The 12299-nt window shown below is 40.7% G+C and overlaps 1 protein-coding gene across 1 annotated transcript in view; it reads right to left on the bottom strand.

Annotated features, from left to right (window-relative positions):
- Positions 1-11495, bottom strand: part of AKNAD1 (AKNA domain containing 1) — a 43967-nt gene extending 32472 nt beyond the window's left edge. Inside the window, exons 1-5 of the mRNA XM_039251119.1 lie at positions 11372-11495; positions 6342-7436; positions 4242-4281; positions 3487-3635; positions 3327-3389 (exon numbers count right to left, since the gene is read on the bottom strand). Of these exons, the coding sequence (XP_039107050.1) occupies positions 3327-3389; positions 3487-3635; positions 4242-4281; positions 6342-7328 (1239 nt within the window). The 5' untranslated portion in view covers positions 7329-7436; positions 11372-11495. The remainder of the gene's footprint in view (positions 1-3326; positions 3390-3486; positions 3636-4241; positions 4282-6341; positions 7437-11371) is intronic.
- Positions 11496-12299: the final 804 nt, after the last annotated feature.

Here is a 12299-nt window from a genome sequence, read left to right as displayed (position 1 = left end):
TGGTACTGCTGTAAATTTCATAGACAATGCTCAGGTTTCTAGCTTGGGAGGCGGAAAGAAGGTGAACCCCTGACTAAACTGAGGAATTTGGAAAGGCTAACAGGTTTGAACAGAGCTGTCAATGTTGGACGCGTAGAATTTTCAGCAAGAGTGAGAGAGCCAAGTAAAGATACACACAAACATTTGGAGCTGTAGATGAGAAGTTAGGACCAGGAATTTAGGAATTGGTAGCATGCAGATAGTGAAAATGTAAGAAGGAATTAGGTGTTCAAAGGAAAGAGAAAAGAGAGATAGCCAATTACAAATTATAATTTAAGATCTTGGGATTTAAATTATATTACATTTAAGAAGAAGATAGGGCACGGTTTTCTAGCCATAGATGTACCTCGTGTAATTCTCATTACAACTCTAGGATGGGAAGTGCCTAAGATCGTACAGCCAGTATATAGAACTAGACTATCCTAACATCCAAATGCTTTCCACTCTGTTGTGTTGCTCATGCTGAGAAGGTTAGTTTTAGCCCTCTCTGGCCTTCTTCCAATGCTGAAACAAATGAGCCTGGAACTCTCAGGCCAAGGCTGACACTATCAGGAGTCACCTTGACTCTCCTCTCATCCCAACCCGAATCCGCACATATCTTCTAGCATCAAGGGGAAACATCCTGGATCAAGGCCTCAGAAAGCTAGTGCCTTGAACCCATTCCCTCTACTTTGCTCAGCCCTTTAAAAATCTATGTTCTCCCAGTTCCTGAAAACCAGGCTTTTTTGATATCTCCTTTATCATTCACTGCTTCACTCCTGCAATCTGGTTTCTACAGATTCACCACTTCGTTAAAACTGGGCTTGCCAAGGTCCCACATGATCTCTTGGTTGCCAGATCCAATACACTTCTTGATTTTTTTCCCGTTATTCGAACATTTGTTGTTGTGGCCCACACTCTCTTCTTTTCTTTTGGCTTTACAGCTCTGCCCCTTGCAGGTCTGCCTTGAGCTTTCAGGTCACTCCTTGTCAGTCTCCTTTGAGGAAAACTCTTTTACCTGCCCCTGTTTGCTGATTCTTTCCTTGGACTTCTTTACTGCTTACTCCGCAGGTTTGCCTGGTCAATCTCATATACTTCATAGCTTCAACCCACAACTATATCCAGATTTACATTTCTGGCCCAAGCAACTCCTCTGAGGTCCAAATCCATTGCTCTAATTGCCTACTGGATCTTTCCAATTGGATGTCCTACAGGGACCTCAGAATGAACTTGGCACCTTGCCTCCTGCCTGCCTCCCACACCCATTAGGAACTGGATCTTCCTTTTTGAGTCCTGGCCTTGGTTGCCCACGCTAGAAATCTGACACTCATCCAAGCCTCCTCCCTTCCTTTCATTACCCTTTTCAATGTGCAACCACTTTGTTAAACTCTTAGATTTGTCCCCTCTCCATCCTCATTGCTAATTTTGGTTCAGGCCCTCTTAACTTGTTACCTAGAGTATGGCTTCCTAGCCAGGCTGTCCCTACAGTCTTACTCCCATGGTGCTCACCATTTCTTGGCTTTCAGTACTCCAGTGTTGCCCCCTCACTCAACCTCAGGGTGAAAGCCAACTTTTTTTTAACAGATTCTTTTTTTTTAATAATTTATTTATTTTTGAGACAGAGAGATACAGAGTATGAGTGGGGAGGGGTAGAGAGAGAGGGAGATACAGAATCTAAAGCAGGCTCCAGGCTCTGAGCCAGCTGTCAGCAGAGAGCCCAAGGCGGGGCTTGAACCCACGAACCGTGAGATCATGACCTGAGATGAAGTGGGACGCTTTAACCGACTGAGCCACCCAGGTGCCCCTAACTTTCTTAGCGTGGTTTAAAGGTCTTTCATGAGTAGTCCTTGTCTCATCTCTTCCTCTTCACCACATGAACCCTGAGCTCCATCTGGCTAATTATAGTACCACATGATTCCTCATCCCATCAGGGCTTTCTGTCCCCTGTGCCATCATGACTGCTGATTCCTTTTCTTGGAACACCCTTTTGCCACTACCCTGTCAATCTCATACATATTCATCCTACAATGCCAAACTCAGAGGTCAGTCACTTCCAGGGAGCCTTGCAAAGTGCCCTCTAACTGGCAAGAGTAAGCCTCTCTAAGCTGCCGTTAGCATAATTTCTTGAGCTTCATGTTGCTTGTCTCTTTTACCCTCTGTGGTTCCTAGGAGACTATAAGCCACTTGAAAAAGAAATTGTTTCTTGATCTCCAAATCCCTAGTCCCTGGAACAGAGTCTTGGACATAGGAAGTACCTGATAAGTATTTGTTGAACAAATGAATGTATGAATGAATGAGTCATTTAATTAATATGATAAATGAATGAGAGTGATGAACTGTGTCTCTTAACATTTGAGTCCTCCTTTCCTTTGTCTATGCTGTCTGGTGTCTACCACACAGTCTGCCCTGGCTTTGTTAGTGGTCCTTCACAACAGGGCTTCTGACCACTTGCCTTGTTGCTGACCCAGTGGCCTGAATGACATCTTTGACTTTGCACATTTCTGGCTCAAGCAATCTCAGCTTTTTGCCCCATTGCCATGCTCCACCCCCACTTGCCACACCCTGGCACTGATGAACAAGGCTGTATGGTTACAATATAAATTAGTGATTTCATTAAATGCAACAACAAGCAAGGATGTGAAAAGCACAGATTTTGACTGAAAAGTATAGCTTTAAGATCAGGTTTAAGTTTTCAAAGTTATATATGTTGATATGTTGTCAGATATTGGCAAATTTTACAATCTGTATCCCCCAGGACCCATCAACTCTGGATGGACTTGCCCTTTATAACAGCTGACATGTTATTCTCTTAAGCCTACCACGGTCTCAGATTTATTGTAGGGTGGCTGCTGAGAAATAATAGCCATAAGTAATAGATTCCTCTGAGAATGAGAGAGAGATAAATACATACAGAAATAGAGCTCTAAGCTCTTTTAGCTCTTGTAACACAAACCCCTGAGCCTCAAATAATCAATGTGATCCTGAGCCTCAGCGTGTTGGGAGGTTGGGTAGAGGGAAAAGGGAAATAGTATAAATTAAACATTAACAAAATTTTGTACTAGTAACCAAATATATCAAGCTTGAAATAGATAATTAAAGATCTTAATCATTAATAATTAAGGGCATAATATATGTAAAACACAAGGCTAGGCCTTGGAGGTCACTGCCCTTAATCTTCGGCAAAACATTTCTACCAGAACATTTCTAATTCCCCTAATGTAGAGAAAACATGGTGCTATAAATTCATTCATATTCAGGCACATCAAATTCCCTAACAAAGATGTTTAAAACTGGATAAAATTTATTACCAGCTTCTTGTCTTGCAAATGATAAGAAGAGTCATGTGCTATACTTTTGGAAAATTCTTGTACCTGTGGTGAAAAAAATGCAATATTTCATTAATGACATGATGTCTTATGTCTGAATTTGGCCACTTCTATTGGTCATAGTAAGCTTTAAAAATATTACTTTAGTCTTCAGTTGGTCAGTCTGTTCTTTTAACTTCTGGCACATCTGTTTCCCTTCAGTTATCTTTTGAAATATGTAAGAAGAACTTGGGCAAGGGTCTTTCTGAGAGGTTGATGACACCTTAAAGAAACTTGCCTCAGATTCTATTCCTGTATAAGAGAGAATAAGTTTTGGCTTCTATTCATCTCAACTTCACTACAGATTTATGAAGTACTAAAAACAGAAGTCTGTGGCAACCATCACCATTTGCTATTAAAATAAAAGATTTTCTCTTTTTTTAAATTTATATTTATTTCTGAGAGAGAGACAGCATGAGCAGAGAAGGGTCAGAGAGAGAAGGAGACACAGAATCCGAAACAGGCTCCAGGCTCTGAGCTGGCTGTCAGCACAGAGCCCGACGCAGGGCTCAAACCCACAAACTGCGAGATCATGACCTGAGCCGAAGTCAGACGCTTAACCCACTGAGCCACCCAGGTGCCCCAAAACAAAAAGTTTTCTAAATGTAGATCTAAATCGGTTTAAAAATGCTAGTGGAGCAGCTGGGTGGCTCAGTCAGTTAAGTGTCTGACTTCAGTTAAGTGGCTGGCTTCTTGCGGTTCATGTGTTTGAGCCCTGCATTGGGCTTGCTACTGTCAGCCTGTCAGCATAGAGCCTGCTTCTGATTTTGTTCCCATCTCTCTGCCCAACCCCCTGAATTTGCATTCTCCCAAAAATAAACAAATATTAAAAATAAAATAAAATAAAAATGCTAGTACCTGTGAGATGTTCTCGATGAATATGTATTGTGGGCTCCATCTGCACAATTAAAGGAGAAGAAAACATTATTGTTGACACAGATTAATGATGCCATTATTCAAAATGATCCAAAATGTTATGATCATCATGGAGGCAGCCCAGAGTTGTGTCAAGAGCTGGGTCCCCAATGCCAAGGCTGAATTCCACTCTGACACTTACCTCCCAGGTGACCCAAGGCAATGACTCCATCACTGTAAACCTCAAATTCCTCAGCAATAAAATAAGGGTAGAAACAGAACCTACCTTCTAGGGTTAATATAAGGATTAAATGTTAGGTATGACCATATCTGTTACTACTACCATGTTTGCTACTATTATGGGGAATACTGAAACATTTCTCCTAAAACTGGGCCATAAGCTTCATGAGGGCTGGGGACATTGTTGGCCTTGTTGCTAGCTCTGTCGCTGGTACTCTAACACTGTGCACACAGTAGCCACATTCTAGAGAATAATATAAAATAGTAGTATGCATTAAGTTTCAAAATGCGTGTCACGATAGTGATTGTTTATTCACCATGAGCTAACAGGACAGGAGCTTAAATTCCAGAGTGAGTCACCTTGAGGCTCTTCCCATTGTTCTTAACACACAAAGCTCAGAAACATGCCAGTACCAGAGAGCTAAATGGTCACACTAGACTTTAGTTATTATGATGGACAGAGAACTGATAAAGTCCAGTTCTCCAACCTCAACTGGCAGGACTAGAGGAAATAAGACACCTGACTTTAGACTCACACTGACAGAGAGAGGTTAGCCTAATATCCACTCTGTTCCTACTAACCTCAGGGCACTGAGGACTATGCACACCCAGGGGTATTTTCCTGTAAACAGAATGAGGACCCCTGAGACTTGCCAATGTCAGACATCGAGAAGCATTCCAGTCAAGGCCAGGTGGGCTGCTGGCTTCAGGTATGGGGTGGAGGTGAGGGAAGGGTTCTGTTTAAGCTCCCCAGATCATTCAGTTGATAGAGAAGGGAGTTGAAGCATGAACGAGTAGAAATGGAAACAGGTAGAGAGTGTTCAGTCCAGAGTGCCCTTCAAACAAAGCTTAAGGGAAAGATCATACCATCCTGGCAAAGTGCCAGAGAACTGAAATGTTTACTTTGATCATTAATGTGAATTTACCTAACCACCGAACCTCAAATAATCAATGAGGTCCCAAGCCTCAACATGTTGGGAGATGGATGGGGGGATGGGGAGATGAGGAAAGGGGAAATAGTATAAACATTAACAAAATTTGGTCTTCAGGGGTGCCTGCCTGCCTCCATCAGTAGAGCATGTGCCTCTTGATCTTGGGGTTGTGAGTTTGAGTCCCATGATGGGTGTAGAGATTACTTAAAAAGAATCCCAACATAAGCATTTAAAAAATGGTACTAGTTACCAATATAGCAAGCTTGGATTATGTTATTAAAGATCTTAATTTGATTCAATTTAGTGTTAATAACTAAGGGTGTAATATATGGAAGACACAAGGCCAAGCCCCTAGGGGAATTAGACAATGGAAAGATGAAGGCAACGTTACTGCTCTCCAGAGTACTCAAATCTAGTGGAAGAAACAGATATTTCCAATTTATTATGATCCAAAGAAGGGTGAGATAAATGCTCTCAGAGAAAACTAAACAAAAGAAGATGCGAAGGCCTGACCGGGAGTTGGAGTGAGGGTTTGAAAAGCCCTGTGGCCAACTCGGAATTGAAAGAGGCCATGAACATGAGCAGATCTTTGATAAGCAGAGGTGCAATGTTCCATGGAGGACAGGAGCTCAGTGGGTGCTTGGCCAGAGAGGTTGGGAACCAGCCAGGTCATTGAATTTGACTCCTGGGGGATGGGAGCTAAGTTTATAAGGGTAGGATGAAGGAAAAAAAAATGGGGACATTAAAATTCCAGGTCAAAGAATTTGGAGTTTATATTATTATGTATTGTTTGTCCAGCCCCTGCTTCTTCTTAGGAAGACACCCGCTGAGCTTCTGAGGGGTCAAGACTAGAAGTCAGTTCCATGCACCTTGCAAAGGCCCACTGATATGGATGGGAAGTATGCACTTCCTGGAGACTACTTTTACTTACCTCTATCTGTTGTGAATTATCGGTAGTTTTCCTTTTCTGCTTTTGTTTTTCAATGCAATTTGACCTAGACAAGCTTTCTAAAATATCTTGCACAATAACTGACTCATCTCTCAATTTAGGAGAAAGGCTGGCTTGTTTCTCTATAAGTGGTTCATTAACTATGTTAATCTTAGGGATTTTCACTTTGGCAGCAACCTTAAAGAAATCAGAGAACTGGTAATGAACCTGACCATGGCCATATTTGAACACACTGCCTGAAATTACTTTTTCAGTCTGCTGTTTCTGGGGTGGCTGCCCTTGGAAACTTTTTGGTTTATCACATGGACTCTTGATTTTAGTTAGAAAATTTGAAGTTTCTTGATAGCTGCTTTCTCCAGTAACCACTGGCTCTTCTAAATCAGAGGTGTTTTCTTCTCTCATAGTTCGAGAACAACAGTGCTTATTGCTGTTTTCACCATCGCTTTTGGAGCTGAGAGGGCCTGTGAGTTCTGGGTTTTTTTCTTTTGGGCAAGAATTCTTAGTATAGCGCAAAATAATATTTTTAATAACGGCTTCATCAGAACGGTCAGCATTAGAAATCTTGGGGAAAGTTGCACAATTAATGCCTTGACCTTTTAAGAATTTCTCTCTGGAAAGATGATGGAGTAAAATATTAGAAAGGTTTGACTTTGAAGGGTCCCTTTCATTAGCTGGAATATCAAGATTTATGGTGGATTGTTTCTCTTTATCATAGTTTTTGTTGATACCAATTTTGGTCATTTCATCTGAAGTCTTGGCCATGTCTGCATTTCTGCAAGTCTCTTTATATGTAGCCTTTTCTTGAGGCTCACCTACTGTTGACATAATTTTATATGAGACATCAAGGATGTCATTTTTCGAGGTAAATTTGTAATCATTGTGTATCTTAATTTGGGAGACATTTCTACCAAAAGGCAAACGTTCCTGTTGCTTAGAAGTTCTGTCTTCTGAGAAACTGGCTTCCTCCATGTATGTGCAGCTTGACCTCCTTTGTCCTTTGCTACCTCTTCTTGATGTTCTCAAGTATAACTGCAGATCTTTTGGTTCTCATTGGTTGTCTTCATTGTGTGTCCTAGTCTGTGCAAAACAAGAAGAATATCATTGTTAAATATATTAGAATAATGTATGACACTATGCTTATATTGCTGTCTATGCCAGAACAAAATGGATGCTTCTCATTTAGGGAAATTTGGTTATAAACATGAAGAAAGTATGCTCAGCCAAGGGGCATATAAGCAAGGAATTAAAAAATAAAATTGAGAGGAGGTCTTACATGTTTTATTCATTAAATTTTGAGGTAGAATTTGATCTCTAGTTAATGACCACATATTTATCAAACTGTCTTAGGAGATGTTATTTGGAACTTACTCTCCCAAAATAGCAACTTGGAGTGAAAGTGAAAGATTGTTATTTTAAAGTGGCAGGGCTAGGGATGCCTGGGAGGTTCAGTCAGTTAACTGGCCAACTTCAGCTCAGGTCGTGATCATGATCATGGATTTGTGAATTCGAGCCCCATAGCTGGCTCTGTGCTGACAGCTCAGAGCCTGGAGACTGCTTCAGATTCTGTGTTTCCCTCTCTCTCTGCCCTCCCCTGCTCGCTCCCGCTCTCTCTCTCTCACTCTCTTTCTCTCTCTCAAAAATAAATAAACATTAAAAAAATTAAAGTGGCAGGGCTGTAATTTGTCCATGTGTCATGCTGTGTGGCACCAAAAGCTGGCTCAGCTCAAACCTAACCACCATCCTTCTCTGTTCTGGTGCTTTTTCATCTGTCCCTCCAGACATTCTGGTCCCCTTCTCCTGGTTTTCTCTTATGTGTTAAAGAAAGGCAGAGGAGAAGAACAGAAATACAACCAAGGAACAAAAAGGCCTTTTGAGTACATGGAGGCCAGTCTGCCACCAAGCATCCCTCTTCTGACTAAAACTCAGTCAGAGCCCAGTCAGAGACTGCTCTGAGCAGTCCCCGACAGGTTGCCACAGCCTGGTGGTAACTGGGTGTGTTAGGGATACTCTTGAAAATGGTTAGAACAAAACCATCTGTTATTTGGTATCAGTCTTTCTTTCTTTTATGTAAAATTGAAAACATCCATTTACTTCTTTATTTTTATTTTTTAAATATAATTTATTGCCAAGCTGGCTAACATACAGTGTATACAGTGTGCTCTTGGTTTCGGGGTAGATTCCTGTGATACATCGCTTACATTCAACACCCAGTGCTCATCCCAACAAGAGCCCTGCTCAATGCCCATCTTCCCATTTACCCCTTCCCCGCCTTCCTCTTCCCCATTAACCCTCAGTTTGTTCTCTGTATTTAAGAATCTCTTATGGTTTGCCTTCCTCCCTCCCTGTTTGTAAACAAAACAAAACAGAATGAAAAAAAAGCCCACGTCCATTTAGATATCTCTTCTCGATTTGCGAACTCGTTGAACAACTCCTTAGACAGTAAGATTTCCTCTAGGTTGAGGTGGAGTAACTGAGGCTCTGACTCAACCAGGAGGCCTGCAGCCACCAGCTGCCTCCCTTGCCCATATAATGACAGGGTTGGATGAGTGGATCTCAGCGGTTCTCTCCCCTTCTAAATTTTTCTGAGTCTGTGAACTTGCGGTTTATTAGATAACCTGAAAATCTAAAAGAATATGTTTGACCAAAAAAGAGAGAGAGGGCTAAATTCTCCAAGAAAAAAAGGAGTACAAAGTAAATGTGGTAAAGAAATCTACAGAACATTGTTCAAAAATCTTAATTTATAGATATATGCCAATGTTAGAGAACTCAAATCAAAAAGATATTTTGTTTAAAGTGAGGGGAGAGAGGGGAAAGAGAGAGGGAGGGAAAAAGGGAGGGGGAGAGGGAAGGAAGGAGGGAGGGAGAAGAGAAGAAGAAGAGGAAGAAGAAGAGGGGGAGGAGGGAAGAGGGAGGGGAGGAGGAGGATGGGAGAAAGAGGAGAAGAGAATCACTGCAGAACTACTTTGAATTATTTAGTTCCTAATATTTACCGTAAAGTGAGGTATATCTTCATGAACAGAATTACAGATTACTCCAACCCAAATTGAAGAACAAGGGAAAATGCTTCCCAAAGAAAGTCAAGAGCACAGTGAGAAAACAGGAGTTAAGAGACCTGAATGTGAGCTCCAGCTTCTCTACTCATTAACTATATGCCATCGGGCAAGTTACTTAATTTTTCTGAGTCTTAGTTTCCTCTTCTGAAAAATAGGAATAATAATACCTAGTTTACAGGACTGCTAAGAGAACATGAGATAACGCATGTAAAGCTCTTGGCATAGTGTTTGGCACAGAGTGAGCATTTAGTAATTGGTAGTTGAAAAATGAAAAACAAGGAGCTCCTGGGTGGTTCAGTTAGTTAAACATCTGACTCTTGATCTCAGCTCAGGTCTTGATCTCAGGGTCAGGAGTTCAAGCCCCATGCCGGCTTCACAGTGCTCATGAAGCCTACTTTAAAGAAAAAAAAAAAAAAGAAGGAAAGAAAGAAAAAACAAAAAACACAAACAATCTCAGTGTTTGGAATTCTGAAGAATGCCCAGATACAGAAGGTTAGGTACTCTGTGGGAATATTTAAATAATAAAGGAAGTAACAGCATGTATGAGACATGATTTCTATAAGAGCTTTAAAACTATGTTAAAAATCTACCCATAAATGAATATATTGTTCGACATTGAAAACTATCACTAAATAAATTTAAATAGAATGTGTCTAAGACATCCAAATGGTCAACAGATACCTGAAAAGATGCTCAACACATCACTCATCATCAGGGAAATGCAAATCAAAACCACAATGAGCTATCGCCTCACACCTGTTATAATAGCTATCATCAAGAAGACAAGAGATACCAAACTTTGAATGCAGAGACAAGAGAACCTTGTTACACTGTTGGTGGGAATGTAAATTGGTTCAGCCACTCTGGAAAATATGGAGTTTCTTCAAAAAATTCAAAGTAGATCTACCATATGATCCAGCAATCCTACTTCTGGGTACATACCTAAAGAAAATGAAAACAGGATATCAAAGAGATATAGGCCCTTCCATGTTTATTGCCGCATTATTCACAAAAGCCAAGGTTTGAAACAACCTAAGTGCCCATCAATGGATGGGTAGATGAAGAAGATAAGAAAGAAGGACATCCTTCCATTTGCAACAACATGAATAGACCTTGAGCACATTATGCTAAGTGAAATAAGTCAATCAGAAAGACAAGTATTGAATAATACCACTTGTATGTGGAATCTAAAAGAGCCAAACTTGTAAAAACAGAAAGTAAAATGGTGGTTACCAGGGGATGGGTGGCGGTGGGGGGGGGGGGTGGAATAGGACAGATGTTTTCTGTTATAAACTTGCATTGAGTGGCAAATAGGTCCTATAGCTCTAATGCACAGCATGGTAAATAGAGACAACAATATAGTATTGTAATCATAAAACTTGCTAAGAGACTAGAATTTAATTATTCTAACCACTAGAAAGAAATGATAATAATGTAATGTGATAGAGATGCTAATTATCAAAACAATGGCAGTCATATATATAAATGTATCAAACTTAATGTGTACACTTTAAAATTACACAATATGAAAAGTCAAATATACTTCAATAAAAAGTCTGATTTCTGAGGGTAAAAAGAGTATCTTTAAATACCTACAGAGAAAAGAAAGATGAATTCTAGTTTTGCAAGACCTATAGTGACCCAGGCTATAGCCCAAACTCCTCCTTGTGCCTTCTTTGTATCTTGAGATGCCCCTTGCTGCCCTCTAAGCCTTTCTTGCTAAGGAAGTAAAGAGCCTTCCCACTTAAACTGATGAAATCTAATTTTTGCTAAGAAACATAGAAAGAGACCACCAAGATAAGCCAGAAGTTTAAAGAACTTTCTAATTAGACATGGGAAAACAGCTTCTGTTTCTATATTGTTATTGTTGTGTGTGTGTGTGTGTGTGTACAAAATATCAAAAGGATTTTTTCTATTAAAGGACAATCTACATCCTTGGCATTATAATGAGCCCCTTACAGGTAACCGGAAGGAACTGGAACATCTTCTTATGTCAAAACCCAGCTTGGTCTTGGAATCCGAAGGCACATCCAAAGAGATTCCAGTCAGAACCCAACAGAATCTTTCTATGGACCCAATCTGACTTACTGAGTTCAGGTGAACACATTTGGGGCCAGGACTATTTATGTAGCTGTACTGACCATTATGTGCTCAGCAATAGCTCACAAATCACCATGAGCATGAACACTTTGAGCAAACAAGGCTAGCACATCCCAGGGACCCAGCCCTGTGAAAACACTTTAGTCTGGGCCCTGAGCAGGGATGAACAAGGCGCTCACCATGCTGACATCTATTCTCTGTGTAGTTTACTTTTTTTTAATGTCTGAATTTGGTATTGAAATGCTGACTTACACTCAGTACTTTGACTAGTTTAAGAGAAAAAGGTAACCATGGCTGGGATGACTAGGAATCTGATGGAATCAACTAAGAATGTCTATACAACGGGTGCACGTAGGTGGCTCAGTCAGTTAAGTGTTTGACTTTGGCGCAGGTCATGGTCTCATGGTTTGTGAGTTTGAGCCCCACATTGGGCTCTCTGCTGTCAGCACAGAGCCTGCCTCAGATCCTCTGTCCCCCTTTCTCCCTCTGCCCTTCCCTTGCATGCATGTGCATGTATGCAGTGTCTCTCTCTTTCTCTCTCAAAAATAAATAAACATTAAAAAAAAAAAAAAAAGAATGTCTACACAAGGGAAAACCAAAACTTCTTACTGGTTAGAGGCCAAAGATGGTCAGCAAATCATTGTTTTTGGCTAGTGGGTGATGTTTGTTTTATTCGATGTTATATATCACGTTCTTTTTTTTTTTTTTTTTTCCCTAGGAGAGAGACAGACAGTGTGAGCAGGGGAGGGTCAGAGAGAGAGGAAGTCACAGACTGAAACAGGCTCCA

The sequence above is a fragment of the Hyaena hyaena genome, unplaced genomic scaffold (genome assembly GCF_003009895.1).
Source record: "Hyaena hyaena isolate Hyena2069 unplaced genomic scaffold, ASM300989v1 scaffold_390, whole genome shotgun sequence".
Taxonomy (NCBI): Eukaryota; Metazoa; Chordata; class Mammalia; order Carnivora; family Hyaenidae; genus Hyaena; species Hyaena hyaena.
This window is presented reverse-complemented; position numbering and strand designations above follow the sequence as displayed.